Genomic DNA, 17,821 nt, shown 5'->3' with positions numbered 1-17,821 from the left:
GGGGAGACACCGACTGGGGCCCATCGGTCGTCACGATATCAAAGCGGTTACCGCTACGCACCTGATCTAGCACTTGCATCCAATATATTCCAGCATGTCCAATCGATCCTTTAGGCCTCGTTCAGATCATTCATTTAGCGGGGATGGCTGTGAGATTGGAATGCAACGCATACAATCGCACGCCATCTGCGCTACTATGTGATGCGCTGCAGATCCCATTCGTTACAGTGAATGGATCTGCTCTGTGATTCCCAAAAAATGCATGCAGCAGTGCGATAGCGCCTCTCACTGCTGCACAACGCATACAATGGGAACGTGGATGTGCATGCCCTTCTACCGATCTTACATGTTGCACACAATATGCGCTGTCGACATGCGCACCGCAGCGCGTATAGTCTAAACGAGGTCCGAGGCTCCCTGCACACTGCAAATCCGATTCGCAATTCCTATTTTCCCTGGATGCTATCAAAAGAAAAAACGCAGAAAAAAATGCAGCATGCAGTACCAATTAAAATCAGAAAGCGGAATCGCATGTGAAAATCGATTAAATATCGAAATCTAAATAACATGAAGTGTGCAGGGAGCCTAAGACTGATTTTGGCCCCCAGGTAGACGTGTTACAGCACTGATTTTCCTCCGATTGATAAATTATGGAATCAGAAGGTCGATCACCTGATGTATGGCCACCTAGGGTCAGTGTTCCTATATCACTATTCAGCCCATCTGTACAGAATACCTGCAGAGGCTCCAGGAGAGGCGGCTCGTCCACAAACAGCTGGAAGAGGTGTTTGTACATCTTCAGGGAGACCTGCAGGAACTTGTGCTGTTTCGCCAGATGATCTGGTGGAAGGTGTACCGCTAGACTGCAGGAAACACACACACAAGCCATTACTGTAGCTGAATACAGCAGATAATCAAGCTGCACAGAATTGCCCTTCCTGGGACCATTATTCCTTTTTACTCAAATATAGCAGAATTTCTAAATAAATGTACGTTTAAAAATAAATCTTATCAAACAGAAAAAACTAACAGTTCAAGCAAGCTACAAGATATTGCTGAAGGGTAACGGATCGGAGCTAGTATGGTTTAGGGGAACCACTGAGAAACCTCATAGCAAAGTTCCAGTAACGTGATTGGTTGCAGTTTCAACAGTTCTCCAATGACAGCCCCCTGTAGAAATTGTAGGTTTCAGATAGGCTGTGGTAATAACTACGCTCACACTATTCAGCCAATAACAACGCTTCATGTTGTGGAGGCTGCTGTGATTGGAGGACTGGTGCAAGTATGGCATGAGTCATGGGTGCCTCGTACTGTGGGTGCTGCTCCATAATATCACTAGTGTTCTCCATATAGATTCTTTTAATCTGGGAGACATTCTGATGCCTGCTTATATTATTGGGGGACAAGCTTCCTAATTGTTATTTGGGGAATATGTACAGACTGACCTATTGCCATACTTCATTCTTACAGGCCATGTTTCACTTCAACTCGGACACAACCTATTCAACTGAGACTACTACTTTAAGTGTACCAGATACCTCATTAAGTAAAGATTTGATACTTACCTTACTTCCTCCCACCCCATAAACACATCTGAGTTCCATACTGTCCTCCTGCGGTCTGCCGTTCAGCCACAATCAGCTCCGGTAACTGGCTCAGTCGGGTCCAGTCTGGGTCTTCTGCGCATGCGTGGGAGGTCCGTGCATGCGCAGCAGACCCGAACTGATGCGTGTGAGCCAGTTACCGGGGATGATCGCGGCTGAACAGCAGAACTGTTTTCTCTAGATACACCTCTGCCTAAACCATACTAGCTCCCACAGATTTTTTCACAGTTAGAGGCTCTGTAAATGCTATACTAAATTGGCACTACTAAATGTGTAGTTCTGCTCTAGGAGATGTGTGTCTGAGGAAGCAGATAATGCCTCGCCCTCCCATACTTTAACTGGCTATAAACTTGCACACTTCTCAGACCTAATCATTGGAAGATATCTTGTCACATGATACAATATATAATTGTCCTTTATGATTTAAATTTATTTCATGGTCTTTCAACAATATTCTAATAAGAGTCGATTAAAGGCTGAGTTCAGGCACATTACTTCTTTATACCCATTTAATAGAAAATGTTTAATTATGCAAATGGAAAAAGTTCTCTGGAAAATGCAGCTTTTCCAGATGATAAAAATTAACTATTGCACAGCTTCATCGATCCCAAGGGACCTGCAGCTGTGTGCTCACACTCAGCCAGCCTGAACCATTTCCCCTTTAGGGCCTGTTCACACAGACGATTGGCAGTGTCCTCTGGCCTTCCATTCTGCGTCGTCACGTTTGCCGTCGGGCTTCTTGCGGCAATTGTCTGTGTTCCATCGCGATTGGCGATTTTCATCCCTGCAAGGGGACAGGAGACGCAGCAGTGGATCGACCCTAGAAGCCGCATCGCCTGAAACGACGCCGTAAATCGGGATCGGAACGACGCGTTTGTGCGACGACGTAAATCGGGACGCCGCGTTTGTGCAATCGATGTAATCGGCAGTAACCGCGTGATGCTAAATGTTCCCATTCACTTGAATGGGAACAGTTTAGCAACAAGTCCTGGACGCTTAGCAGTAATCACCGGCAAGAGTCTGTGTGAACCGGCTCTAATTCACAGGGGCATGCAGAGAGGACAGTGATCGCTCTGTCAGCTGAAGCCACCCCTCCCTGCTGACTCATAGCCTATCAGGAAACATTACTTCAGACTTGACTACTGGGGGGCGGGGGGTAGCCTGGAGGCTCCCAAGATAGAAATGAGAAGTTATTAAAATATGAACTGGTACAGCAGGTATATTCCGCTTATGTACACAAACCAGGGCTATGGAGTCGGTACAAAAATCTTCCGACTCTGACTCCTTAGTTTATGAAATCACCGACTGACTCCTGGGAACCCAAAATGGCTCCAACTCCTCGACTCAGACTCCTCATGGTGGCCACTAACAATACAATCTTTTTCATCCAATCTTACAATTTCCATGTAATATTAGGGAACTGCCTACATAATCCATTCAATATATTCAATTAGTTTACCCTTCTGCTACATAGATTTGGTAAAATTGGATGAAAAGGATTGGATCATTAGTGGCCACCATTAGTCTAATACTTAACAGGGCTGTGGATTTTGTACAAAAATCATCCGACTCTGGCTCCCGACACCTCAGTTTATGAAATCACCGACTCAGACTCCGGGTACCAAAATTTGCTCTGGCTTCGACTCCAACTCCGACTCCACAGCCTTGACACAAACTGCAACTTTTTCTTCCAAAACTGTTGCATAAATAATGTTCTGTTACATACATATGAAAGCCATGTTGGAAATTGGGCATTCAAGGGCAACTGAAGATAGAGGGATATGGTGGCTGCCATATTTATTTCCTTTTAGGGCTCAAACACCCTACAATCGCTTTTCTGAGCGCTTGCGATTGATTATCGAAACTAGCTGGCGGCGGGATCGTGGAGGACCGGCGCGGGACAGTATGGCTGCTGGGGGCTGGTGGAGGCCCCAGGTAAGTGAAACACTTTTTTCTTTCAGTTCCGGTTTAAGACTAAATCCCCCTTCAAAGTCCTGGCCAGCTTCACGTGCTTCTTCATTATCAAGCCTCAGCACTAGAGGAAGTCATGAAGAATCACAAAAGACAAGTGCAGAAGGATTGTGGGTACAGCTCAGGAAATAAGGAATATTCTGCGATAGAGGAAAGCTCCTGTTAAGGTCCTGCAATTCACCTGAAAAAGGCCAGGGGGAGCAGCTTCAGGGACTCTTCACACACAGCATGATGAAGGAGATTATTATCTGCAAGACAAGAAAGAACAGGATACCTTTCACAAATCTGCTATTTAGGATTCCTCCTCCCTCCTAGGCATACTATAGTAGCTTTATGGAGGAAACAGGCACCTCTAAGCAAACTACAGCAGCTACTATTATTATTACTGATTTATATAGTGCCAGCATCTTCCATGGCATACAGGGTATAACAATACAAAGTATACAATACAACAGTTAAAGAGACTCTGAAGCGAGAATAAATCTCGCGTCAGAGCTCATAGTTAGCAGGGGCATGTGTGCCCCTGCTAAAACGCCGCTATCGGGCAGCTAAATGAGGGTCCCTTACCCCCCGAAATCCCTTCCGAGGAGCCGGGGATCACTTCCTGATTGAGGCAGGGCTAACCGCCGCAGCCCTGCCCCACGCGCGTCTGTCAGGGCGTATCTCCGCCTCTCCCCCGCCCCTCTCAGTCTTCCTTCACTGAGAGGGGCAGGGGAGAGGCGGCGATGCGCCGCTGATAGACGCGACTGGAGGCAGGGCTGCAGCCGTTATCCCTGCCTCTAGGAGCAGCAAAATCTACGACCAATTTGGTCGTTGATTTTGCGGGGGGGGGGGGGGTTGGGGGTGAAGGGACCCCCGCTTAGCCGCGGGATAGCGGCGTTTTAGCAGGGGCACACGTGCCCACAGGGGTGAGAGGTATGCACACATTACACAGGGGTGGGAGGTATGTATACACATTACACTGGGGTGGGAGGTATGTACACACATTACACAGGGGTGGGAGGTAAGTACACTCATTACACGGGGTGGGAGGTATGCACACACATTACACAGGGGTGAGAGGTATGCACACACATTACACAGGGGTGAGAGGTATGCACACACATTACACAGGGGTGAGAGGTATGCACACACATTACACAGAGGTGGGAGGTATGTACACACATTACACAGAGGTGGGAGGTATGTACACACATTACACAGAGGTGGGAGGTATGTACACACATTACACAGAGGTGGGAGGTATGTACACACATTACACAGAGGTGGGAGGTATGTACACACATTACACAGAGGTGGGAGGAATGTACACACATTACACAGAGGTGGGAGGTATGTACACACATTACACTGGGGATGGGAGGCATGCACACACATTACACAGGGGTGGGAGGTATGTACACACATTACACAGGGGTGACAGGTATGCACACACATTACACAGGGGTGAGAGGTATGCACACACATTACACAGGGGTGAGAGGTATGCACACACATTACACAGGGGTGAGAGGTATGCACACACATTACACAGGGGTGAGAGGTATGCACACACATTACACAGGGGTGAGAGGCATGCACACACATTACACAGGGGTGGGAGGTATGTACACACATTACACAGGGGTGGGAGGTATGTACACACATTACACAGGGGTGAGGGGTATGTACACACATTACACAGGGGTGGGAGGAATGTACACACATTACAAGGGGTGGGAGGCTTGTACACACATTACACAGGGATGGGAGGCATGTAAACACATTACACAGGGATGGGAGGCATGTACACACATTACACAGGGATGGGAGGCATGTACACACATCACACAGAGGTGGGAGATATGTACACACATTACACAGGGGTGGGAGGTATGCACACACATTACACAGGGGTGAGAGGTATGCACACACATTACACAGGGGTGAGAGGTATGCACACACATTACACAGAGGTGGGAGGTATGTACACACATTACACAGAGGTGGGAGGTATGTACACACATTACACAGAGGTGGGAGGTATGTACACACATTACACAGAGGTGGGAGGTATGTACACACATTACACAGAGGTGGGAGGTATGTACACACATTACACAGAGGTGGGAGGAATGTACACACATTACACAGAGGTGGGAGGTATGTACACACATTACACTGGGGATGGGAGGCATGCACACACATTACACAGGGGTGGGAGGTATGTACACACATTACACAGGGGTGACAGGTATGCACACACATTACACAGGGGTGAGAGGTATGCACACACATTACACAGGGGTGAGAGGTATGCACACACATTACACAGGGGTGAGAGGTATGCACACACATTACACAGGGGTGAGAGGTATGCACACACATTACACAGGGGTGAGAGGCATGCACACACATTACACAGGGGTGGGAGGTATGTACACACATTACACAGGGGTGGGAGGTATGTACACACATTACACAGGGGTGAGGGGTATGTACACACATTACACAGGGGTGGGAGGAATGTACACACATTACAAGGGGTGGGAGGCTTGTACACACATTACACAGGGATGGGAGGCATGTAAACACATTACACAGGGATGGGAGGCATGTACACACATTACACAGGGATGGGAGGCATGTACACACATCACACAGAGGTGGGAGATATGTACACACATTACACAGGGGTGGGAGGTATGCACACACATTACACAGGAGTGGAAGGTATGCACACACATTACACAGGGGTGGGAGGCATGTAAACACATTACACAGGGGTGAGAGGTATGCACACACATTACACAGAGGTGGGAGGTATGTACACACATTACACAGAGGTGGGAGGTAAGTACACACATTACATAGGGGCGGGAGGTATGTACACACATTACACAGGGGTGAGAGGAATGTACACACATTACACAGGGGTGGGAGGAATGTACACACATTACACAGGGGTGGGAGGTATGTACACACATTACACAGGGGTGGGAGGAATGTACACACATTACAAGGGGTGGGAGGCTTGTACACACATTACACAGGGTTGGGAGGCATGTAAACACATTACACAGGGATGGGAGGCATGTACACACATTACACAGGGGTGGGAGGTATGCACACACATTACACAGGGGTGGGAGGTATGTACACACATTACACAGGGGTGGGAGGAATGTACACACATTACACAGGGGTGGGAGGAATGTACACACATTACACAGGGGTGGGAGGAATGTACACACATTACACAGGGGTGGGAGGAATGTACACACATTACACAGGGGTGGGAGGAATGTACACACATTACACAGGGGTGGGAGGTATGTACACACATTACACAGCATTGTGAGACAAAAGAGGAAGAGAGCCCTGGCCAAAAGGCATTACAGTCTAAAGCTACATAAACACGTCCAACAAGCGCACAACGTGCACACGACCCGACGAACCACACAACCTGTACGTCTACACGTCTGGACGGATAAACAACCAACTCATTTACATACTGCGCACACAAGCAGAACAGACTACACATTGCACAAGTACAAGTCGTTTGAACGTCTTGTACACAAGCATCAACTGCACAATATCAGACCAACAATTGTGTGAATAGATCCGACAGTTGGATCGTTCAAAACGCCTGTTATGAGTCGCTCGTCAAGTTGTTTGCACATATACACACGCCTGATTGTCATTTAACAGTCTAAAACAGACTAAAGTCAGACGAAAATCAAGCAGTTTGGTTGAGCGTGTGTACGGGCCTTCAAGGTTTAAGGAATAGGACAGTAGGTAAAGGGAAGCTGTGTGTGGGGTGGTAGAAATGGTGGTCAGTGGGCGGTGTCCTAGGTGGGAGAGTATGCTTGACTGAAGAGGTGAGTTTTCAGATTGCACCTGAAAAGAGTAAGTGTGGGTTAGTGCACACGTGTTGAGAGAGAGTGTTCCAGAGGAGGGGTGATTAAAAGGGAGGCTCTGGGCACAGCATGGATGACAAAGGGCACCTTGCGGCAAAAGGGCACTGCTAGGCGTAGTACAGAACCTGCTTGGATGACAAAAGTGCCTCTGGGCACAGTATGGCAGCTGCTCGCAGGAAAATTGTGAGCTCCACTGAGGACAGTCAGTGACATGACTATGTACTCTGTAAAGTGCTGCAGGAGATGTCAGTGCCATATAAATGCATAATAATAATATGGTAGGACATTAGGCTATGACTATGGTAGGATTAGACTGTTAGCTCCTCTGAGGACAGTCAGTGACATGACTATGTACTCTGTAAAGTGCTGCAGGAGATGTCAGTGCTATATAACTACATAATAATAATAATTATATGGTAGGACATTAGACTATGGCAGGATTAGAGTGTGAGCTCCTCTGAGGACAGTCAGTGACATGAATATGTACTCTGTAAAGTGCTGCAGGAGATGTCAGTGCTATATAAATACATAATAATAATATGGTAGGAGGTTAGCCTATAGCTATGGTATGATTAGATTGTGAGCTCCTCTGAGGACAGTCAGTGACATGACTATGTACTCTGTAAAGTGCTGCAGGAGATGTCAGTGCTATATAAATACATAATAATAATATGGTAGGACATTAGGCTATGATTATGGTAGGGATTAGATTGTGAGCTCCTCTGAGGACAGTTAGTGACATGGCTAAGTACTCTGTAATGTGCTGCAGAAGATTTCAGCGCTAAATTAGAAATGAAAAATACAACTCATTTTGCTAGAAAACATGACACTGCCTGAGCAGCCTCTAGATGGGGTTTCGGTAAATGTACACTTCATACAGTCTGGGCAAGCCTCTATTTACTCACCAGTCTTCCCTTTCTTATTAAAGGCCGTGAGCCAGCTGCCTCCTCTCTCCTCCAGACACTGGACGGCCTGCACACAGCTCTCTAGCGCTCCCCGGTGTTCAGCTCCTCCCTACTCAGCAATGAAACAAATCTGTGGTTAAAGCCTTGTTTCCCAAAGTCAAGATGTGAACGACAATCACACAATATTATTACCTGCAGCGTTAGACGGATCAGATCTATGGCAGACAGGAAGAGGAAACAGTCCAAAATCTGCAAAGCAAAACCAATCCCATGAGCCTCTCTTACTCTCCCAGGCAGAGCATTACTATCTGCATGTGATAAATCACTGCAACACAAATCAGCTGAGATCCGACAGCTCTGCCTATTGCTACACATTTTATGCAGCATCTATCAAACTACATGCAGCAGTCACACTTCTCACTGTACCTCAGCACAGCATGCAAACTCCATGCAGATAATGTCCCTGCCAGAACCCAGCACTTCTCTACTGCAAGGAGTATTAACCTTTAATTCACCATGCTCAGTGCCAGATTTAAAGAGACACTGAAGCGAAAAAAAAAATATGATATAGTGAATTGGTTGTGTACAATGAATAATTACTAGAAGATTAGCAGCAAATAAAATATTCTCATACTTTTATTTTCAGGTATATAGTGTTTTTTCTAACATTGCATTATTCGATAATATGTGCAGATTACACAACACTCAGCATTCAAAATGAGTCTTTCAGAGCAGTCTGTGAAGTAATGAAGTCTCCTCTAGCAGAGGAAAAGTAAACAGTACAATAACACTTGAGATAATAAAAGTCAGATAACAGCCCTCTCCACGACTAAACTTGGTCGGAGAGTTAATAGCTTTTTTGCATAGAGATAACAACTGGAGTTTCTTAACTCTTCCTGTACTGGAAACAATTAGACTGATGTATCTGATCTTAATGTTTTATTTCTTAGCTGTACTACACATACAAATCATAATATCATAATTTTTTTTTCGCTTCAGTGTCTCTTTAAGCTAAGGCCACATAGGCCATGGCCTAGGGCGCCACAGGATCAAGGGCAGATGGGCGACAGGCTATAATGGGGGGGCAGGGTCACCTGGCTAACTATACTGGAGGGAGGTGGTCATAAGGCTATCTATAAGGTAAGGGGGAGGGTCATCTGGGCTCATATACTAGAGGGAAGGGGGGATGAGTCATCAGGCTACCTATATTAAAGGAAAGGGGGTTCATCAGGCTGTCTAAACTGGAGGAGGGAGAGTTATCTGGCTGCCTATACTAGAGGGAGGGGACAACAGACTACCTATACTGGAGGGAGGGGGAAAGGGTCATCTGGCTACCTCATATACTGGAGAGGGCCCTACTGACAGTGGCCTTGGACGGTACCGAGTATAAATCCGGCCCTGACTATGAAGCACTGGTACCCGGTCAATTCAATCATAATGATTGAATATGGTGGAGATCAATGTCGCAATGGGGCCCCCCAATAGTCATTTAGATCGATTTACGGATTAAATTGAAACAATCCATCCAGGATGCTGGAAATATCTCACTTGAAAGGGCTCGGTCGGGTGTACGGTCATAGCGGCGTACAATCTCCTCAGTGGCATAGCTAAGGAGCTATGGGCCCCGGTGCAAGTTTGACATGGGGCCCCCCAAGCATTCTATGCATAACAATTGATACGGCGCACCAAAATCTGCTAAGGATTTCCAGTGTTAACAGTTCGTTAATGATTACTATTTGAAGCATCTATAGAAGTGATCATTACCAGCACAGAGCCAATAGAAAGCTAATATTGTGCTTGAGGGAGGGCCCCTCTGACCCAAGGGCCCTGATGCGACCGCTACCTCTGCAATCCCTATCGTTACGCCACTGGCTCTCCTCCCACATACTGTAAGATATGTACCCCCTGGGCCGTGGCGAGCGTCGCAGACTCACTTGTACGTAGGCACGCCTCCTACTCACATGTCACATGTTGAAATCTATTGGAAATCCGTTTGAACTACACCGACAGCAACAGATCCCTCTCCGATCAGATTCAATCAGAGGGATCTATCTGATGGTCCTATCTGCCAGTGTATGGCCACCTCTGGGGCATTTACTATCTCTCACAGAAGATTAGTGTTGCCAAGTCACGAGGGAAGCTGCTACCCACAGCAGCACCTCCGTAAGACCACCTGGCCCCTAAAACATGATAGAAAGACGCTGAAAGCTAAAACCTCCTCTTCTTAAAGGGATGCTTAAGCCTAAAAAAATAAAAAAATAAAATGAGTTTATCTTACGGGGCTTCTTGTAGCCACCCCGCAGTCATCCCGTGCCTGCGCCATCCTTTTGCAACCCTGCAGCAAGCAGCGGCAACCCCCTGAAAGCTGGCTGGTAGTGGCCAGTTGGAGGCTACTGCGCATGTGCGGCCTGAGCTCCTGTTGCCAGGAGCATTCTGTGCAAGCGCAGTAGTGAGTCTCCTGTACCCCCCCCCCCCCCCCCGTGTGCGGGGGCGTGACTGGGCGGGACGTGGCCTGCCAGCTTTCAGGGGGTCGCTACCTCCTCTAGCCAGAGGGTCACAGAAGGACAGCGGGCACAGGATGCCAGCGGGGCCGCAAGAAGCCCCAGGTAAGATAAATGGTTTTGTTTTTTTTTCCTTTAAGTCAATCTGAAAACAAGCTAAGTTTTGTGAAACTGTCGAGCCTTAGGGCCTGTTCAGACTATGCGCGTTCCTAGACGTTTTCAAGGAACTTGTCTGGGTACCAAAAACACATAGAAACGGCTCCTAATGCTTTTGAATGGGCTAGTTCACATGTATGCGTATGAGACGCATACGTTTCTCATCCGCATTGCTGCACGCAGTTCTGTGCGTCACGCATACAAACGGACGCAATGAAAGTCTATGGACGCGTATCAAAAACGCGTACTATTGCGTTTTTAGCGTCCGTTTTCCTCTGCGGTTCCCATAATTCTTTTTTTTCCCCTGGGTCACGTGTGTGTGCAAAACACAATAGAATACGCATTAGAACGCAAGAAAAACGCATGCGTTTTTCAACTTGCGTTTCTTTGATTTTAAACGCATTCTTCATACGCAGATAGTCTGAACAGGCCCTTACTATTTGTGGACTACATTTTCATCATTATTATATGAACAGTATACATGCAATATAATAATAGTATACATTCTCTGGCCCTCTGGGGGTTGTGTACATTTTCCTCCTGAATGAGGTGTATATATTCTGCCGGAAGATTTAGTATATATAGCCATGCTATTTGTCATCTGGAGAGGATGACCCCTGGTCAGCAAACATTCTGAGGGATACCACAGAACTAGCCAGGACAACTGTTACAGCAATCTGAGTCTCATTTCAGCCTAAGTAAAGGTGGACATACATCAGGCGACTTGGCGGCCGAGCAAATCGATGCCGCCAAGCACATACCTGACCAACAATGTGACCAATTTCAGCACAGACATCGATTGCGCTTGCTGCAAGATGTTGGGCCGACTTGCTCGATCGGGTGCGGGGGGGGCAATTTCACGACAAACATGACAAAACCCCCGACACTGTCTCCCCTAATGATATATGTCCCGCCCCCCTCCTCCCGACGCATGTAATAAATTACCTTACCGCCGCCTCAGGTGTCAGGTGCATTCCACTGTGCATACACGCGCCCCTCACGTGGTTTCCATGTAAGGGGCGCGCGTACGACGTCAGACATCATGCACTCAGCAACGTTACTAGGCAACTACGTGGCGAGCGTATATAATGAGCAGAGTGCGCCCGGAGCCTGCGGAAAGGTAATGTATAACTTGCACTGGGTACGTTTACATTAGGGGGGTACAACGTCGGGGCAGCGAGGCGGTTGTATGCGGCGCACAAGGGCGATTCCCAAAGAGATTTCATGCTGAAATTGATTGGGAATCGGCCTGCGGTGTACGTGCAGCTGACAAATCTCTCTCTTATAAGATTCGATTAGAGAGATATTTGCCTCTTGGTCGAATCCGCCCATCATCACTAGATGTATGGCTACCTTAAAGGGATCAGGCGCTGGGAGGATGATGGTGCGGGCAAGGGGAAGACCTGTCTCTCTTTAGCCCCTGGGTAAGGTGACAACCCCTGTGCCCTCACAGATGGACTCTCACTCACCTCCACAGATGTTTTGCCGACCTCTCGCAGGAGATCTGGCAGCCTCTTCTGCTCCACTTTGTTCCTCTGGATGGTGAAATACAAGAAGGCAGCAGAAAGCCAGGGATGGTCAGAGAGGGGCAGCGCTGAGGCATTGGTGACACAGCTGGAGGACAGAGACACAAGTGACTGGTCAGATCAGGAGGATATCGGTGTACAGTGCAGGAAGATGTAGTCTGATGTCGCTAACCTGTCTGCATCGGCTTGTATCGCTCGCAAGGCCTCCATTTCCTCCGGCAAACCCTCCGCCCAGCACCGGTTCCACTCACACCGCATGGCAAGATCCAACCGTGGCCACCACAGCTTTATAACACAAAAGCAAGGAACCTCATTGCACAACTTTTATCTTACTAGAAGCACAAACACCTCCATCTGTTTCCATTTTAGTGTGAGAGGTTACTATACAACGTGCCCAACACCCTCACAAATGATGTAACCCCTCCACTGACAGCACAGATGGCAGAGTTCAGAACATGAAAATGAGATTTTCTTTCCTGACTGAGATCTGTTCAGCTGAGACATTATATTTGATTTAAAGCAAACCTGAACTAAAAAAATTCAAACCAGGGACCCAGCGCTGCAAGGCAAGAGCGCTAACCACTACGCCGCTGTGCTGCCCTAAATTTCACTTTGGACCCATTTGGCATGTACAATATAAGGGACTTAAGAAAATTTCTTAGTAGGGCTAGTACTGCATGTACCCAAGTTTCTTTCATCATGTCACTACAGGTATGCTTTAAGTGTCCCCATATGGGAGGTGAGGCTGTACTTTGTATATCCCTCTATATAGCACAGGAATCACATGGTCTAGTTCGGCGCTGGGCAAGCCCGTGGGCCGGCCCACATGCGCTGCTACTCTACTCTCCCCCCCTGCAGAGTTGTGGGCAGTTGGCGGGGGATTTGAAACTCACCTCACTCACGAATACGCTGGCACGTCTCGACGTCACGTCATGTGATGCCCTGTTGCCATGGAGACACGACGCAGGAATTGGTAATCGAGGTGACATTCAAATCCCCCGCTGCCTGCTCGCAACTCCGCGGCATGCGGTCCGGGCCGCTTAAAGTTTGCCCAGCCTTGGTCTAGTTACATAGTGTGCAGGACAGGAAAAGGCAACATACATACCGCAGCAGACAGCAGGAGGATGGGGCAGGCAGAATAAGCAGCAACCAGAACAGAGTTCACAGCTTCTCTGCAGTCTTCACACTGAGCAGCGGATCCCAGCAAGCCCTGCAGAATAGAGACCAGTTAGCTGCATCCAGCACTCCCATACATCATACGCTTATACATAACGTGAAGAAACATCCAAGATCAGCTCCACATATACCTAAAACTGACAGAGTACCTAAAGTAATAAAGACAGAGCGTGTTTTAGGGGTTAAATACTCACCAGAACAGCCAAACGTCATCCATCCATCCATCCATCCCACCCCCTCCTCGTATTTGCAGACGTGGTGAGTTCTTTTCAAAATCTTCGCATTCCCGTGGCCTAATTGGTGGCTGCCAAGCTGGTGGCGGGCCGCAGCAACATAGGCAAAGTTTTCCAAAGAGCTTCCACAGACTTCGGAAACATGGCCGCGGCTGCGATCCAGAGGATGGGGGCAGAAAGTGACTGCAAACTCTTTCTTTTATACCGGAGGTACTCTTAAACTATGGTCTCAGCAGCCTCAATACTGCGGCTTAACCCTTTATGTGAGCCTAACAATGTGAAGGAACTTAAAGAATTGTGTTAGGATATCTATAAACTGTAATGAAGAAATGTTTGTTCTATGAAGGATATCATGCTGTGGCTAATCTTTTAGAGCAGAGAGGAAGTTCTGAGTTTAGATCCACTTTAACACTAAGACCCAACACCCTCCCTGTCATCACAAACTGTCTTTTTATACCGGTGATACTCATGAACTGTGGACTCAGCAGCCTCATCAATGTTTTAATATAAAAAAAAAATAAGAAAATAAAATGTTCTTTCAACACAATTCTGCATAGAATGAATAAACAGGGTTATGTTAGTGCGGTTACTCAGGCCCACATTTTGTCATTTGTTGCAGATACTTGTGTGCTATAAAACCTTGATGAAGGGATACTTTGTGGCTCTGAAACATGGAGGTTGTATTATAGCCTGGCTGCAGTATATTTCAGACTACGGCACTGCAGAGCTGCTTTTCACGAGGGATAATCAATGAGATGAACATAATTTCTCCTTACATTCAAATTTATGTAAATTATATGCAGCTTGAAATTGAACGAATTAGAAAAAAATCCTGTCAGTTTTTATTGGTCTAAGTTCAGGCTGCATATCATTTATATGAAATTTGAATGCAAAGATAAATTATTTGCATTTTAGCCCTACTTTTAACCTCTCATGCTATAAATATAAAAACACAAAATACAGACTGCTGTGGAAAAAGCTTTACCCGGAAGAAGTGGGCGGTGATGTCATAGGGGAGGGCGTATCCTCGCTGGCTGAGGGGTTTCTGCAGAATGAAAGGAAAGATGTCAGGACACAGGAGACTTAGAGGCGGTTGTTCACAGCACAGTGAAAGGAGAGTGGAGCTCACCAAATGCTTGTTCACAAACTGGAAGAAGTCATCTGCAGAGAGCGCGGCGAGGTCGCTGGGGGAGGAGCTAACCAGGAGGGAGGACGGCAAACCCAGGAGAATCCTGTATGACAAAAAAAAAAACAATATAATCACCTGACTAATCAATAGAGCTGGGCAATGACATGCTAATGCAAACCTTGTAACAATTGTATGGTGCTTGGAATTAGGCCAATCAAAATAGTCAGAAGGTAAGTTTAAACGGCCAAATACCTAACTAAATACTAACTGTGTGCAGGCCAGAATTATCAGCAATTCACTGGCCTTCTCTTCTAATGAGTTTTGTAGATTAGTTGTTTTTTGTATTCTTTAACAGTGTTTACTCTCTGCTCCCTGTTCACTAACTGCGAGATAAAACATCAGTCTAAAGCTACCCATACACTATGTCGATTTCCTATCGATATACAGCAGATTTGATAACTGTGATCGAGTCTGCAGTGAAATTAATAACGCAAATGTTGACCGATCGATCAATTTCTATCCAAAATCGATCGATTAGGTCGATCTGTCCTGGCGGAAAATTTGGCTCAATCCCGGGTGGGCGGGTAGGTAGCGGCGATCGATTCAGCAATGACCAAAGCAGCATAGCGGCAGCAATACATTACGTGTCCGCCAGCACGAGCCCCCGGTCTGTGCTGATACTTTCGCCGGGCTGGCCTGTCTCTTCTTCATTTCCTGTCTCCTCCTGTGGCAAGCCGAAGTTCAAACAGTAGAGCGCCCTCTACTGTTTATACTTCCGCTCGTCAGAGGATGGGACAGGAAGTGAAGAGCGGAGGAAAACCGTTCAGGAACTGTTGTCCCCGGTGATGAAGTCGCCAGCGGGAACGGGAGAAGAGCCAGGAGGACACCGAGGGACCTTGTGGCCTACGGTGGCCTGGAGGAAGCCCCAGGTAAGTACCGATTTCATTTTTATCTACTGCTTAGGGTCCCTTTAACTTATTTTCCTGAATAGTTTAATTAATTGGTCCCCCTTTCTCCTCTCTGGTTCCTTCATTCTATCCCCTTCCGATTGGTATGATTGTTACTGACAGCTCCAGGCTGGAGATACCGAACATCTCACTTGTGTTACTGCATGCTCTATTCTTTGTGAATGGACATTTATTGATGTACTAGTCAGAAAGCCTGTTTAATAACAGGTGCTAGGGGACTAGCGCACACCGTCCACAGTCATGTGCACAGATGCGACCCCCCACATGCAGCAGTATGCAAGCGCATCATAGCGCATCGTACTGCTGCACAGTGCCTTTGATGTGAATTCCAGAAAGGCTGTCTAATGCCCTCCTGCCGTTCTTGCGTGTCGCACATCATACGCGCTTCCAAATGCACGCGGAAACGCATATGATGTGAATGAGCCCTTAAGAGTACTGATGTTATCAGAGACAGTAGGGACGTCAGGTGAACAAGTTGAATCACTGTCAACAGGCAATATACCTTACCTGGAAAGGTCACAGAAATGCGACCTGTTATAGCGATTTATAGAGAGCGTTAATTAGAGGTTGCAGTGGTGGAACCCAGCCCCCTAACAGGCTGAGCCTATCACTCCTGCCACCTATCCCATATTTTATGAAATTTGCTGGGTGCATTTCTGTGTGCGTATATTATCTTTTTGAAGGGTTAGCTCTTGCCCATTCTGCCTTCGTTGGGACATTGGGACATTTTAATGCAATTTCTTGTCGAGCTGCTAATAAAGTTTGTTACAAATTTCTTAGTAACAACCTGGATGGACTCATCTGTGAACGCACCCAATATGCATTGCATCATGTCAGTGGTCACCGAAACACCTCATTTTGTCATGCGGGATTTTGACGACCTGTCGCCAATATTCACTGATAAGTGGACAGTCCCACAGTAAATGAATAAATGAAAGACAGAATAGACTTTACATAGCTTATTAGCGAGTCCTACCGGCAGCACATGGCGATCTCGTTCTGCCTCCTCATGCGGCTTCCTGTCTCAGCATCATCTGGTATCCTCTCCAGCCTCTGGTGGAAAACACTGAGAAGGAATCCAACGTGGCTGGTCCTGCCTGAGGGACTCATCATCAGATCACACACCAGCTCCTAGGCAGAAACACAACACACTGCCTCATGTATGCGTGAACCTGAAATACAAACTGCCTGTCCTGCCTCAAACGACCACTCAGCCACATCTCATCACTGTCTTCCCAGCCTAGAACAGAAATGTGTCCTCCTGACACAGACGGGATTTGTGATTATTCAGGTTGGAGTGAGCATATATCATCTCCCACAATGCATCATTGCTGAATATGCAAATCATCCTGTGTTGTCCCTGTAAGCTAAACAAGCCTCCAGAACCACTGGAATGCAATGCTGTCAGCTTGTTAATTGTACAGAGCAATACAAATCAAACATGCAGTGAAGCATTGTGGGGCACCTCATATGCTCACTGCAACCCGAATAATCGCAAATACCTTCTGTTTTGAGAAGGCAAAATTCTGGTTTGCATAGCATTTTTAGTAAGAAGGCATTTTGGTCCGTTTCAGCCACTTACACACTCCTAGGAGACAGTTCTGGTTCACCTTGAGCTTGCTGGGAAATCTGTTCCCAGCCTAAGAATCAGAGACCTATTTAAACGTATTTTAAGGCTCCATTTCTAATTAATTTAGTTCTACTAAAAACTCAAATTCCCCAATTAAACAATTTTATATAAAAAAAAAAACAT

General features: G+C 46.8%; 1 protein-coding gene across 1 annotated transcript in view; it reads right to left on the bottom strand.

The window, feature by feature from the left end:
* The window catches only part of FANCA (FA complementation group A), a 119,002-nt gene that overhangs the window by 7,997 nt on the left and 93,184 nt on the right, over positions 1–17,821 (bottom strand). The window contains exons 32-41 of the mRNA XM_068260684.1: positions 17,045–17,199; positions 15,101–15,203; positions 14,957–15,016; positions 13,668–13,772; positions 12,735–12,847; positions 12,506–12,650; positions 8,572–8,628; positions 8,380–8,488; positions 3,757–3,823; positions 737–863 (exon numbers count right to left, since the gene is read on the bottom strand). Coding sequence (XP_068116785.1) covers positions 737–863; positions 3,757–3,823; positions 8,380–8,488; positions 8,572–8,628; positions 12,506–12,650; positions 12,735–12,847; positions 13,668–13,772; positions 14,957–15,016; positions 15,101–15,203; positions 17,045–17,199 — 1,041 coding nt within the window. The remainder of the gene's footprint in view (positions 1–736; positions 864–3,756; positions 3,824–8,379; positions 8,489–8,571; positions 8,629–12,505; positions 12,651–12,734; positions 12,848–13,667; positions 13,773–14,956; positions 15,017–15,100; positions 15,204–17,044; positions 17,200–17,821) is intronic.

This window comes from Hyperolius riggenbachi, chromosome 11, assembly GCF_040937935.1.
Source record: "Hyperolius riggenbachi isolate aHypRig1 chromosome 11, aHypRig1.pri, whole genome shotgun sequence".
NCBI classification, from domain to species: Eukaryota; Metazoa; Chordata; class Amphibia; order Anura; family Hyperoliidae; genus Hyperolius; species Hyperolius riggenbachi.
Note: the sequence above shows the minus strand (reverse complement) of the source record. Positions and strands in the feature narration are given on the sequence as shown.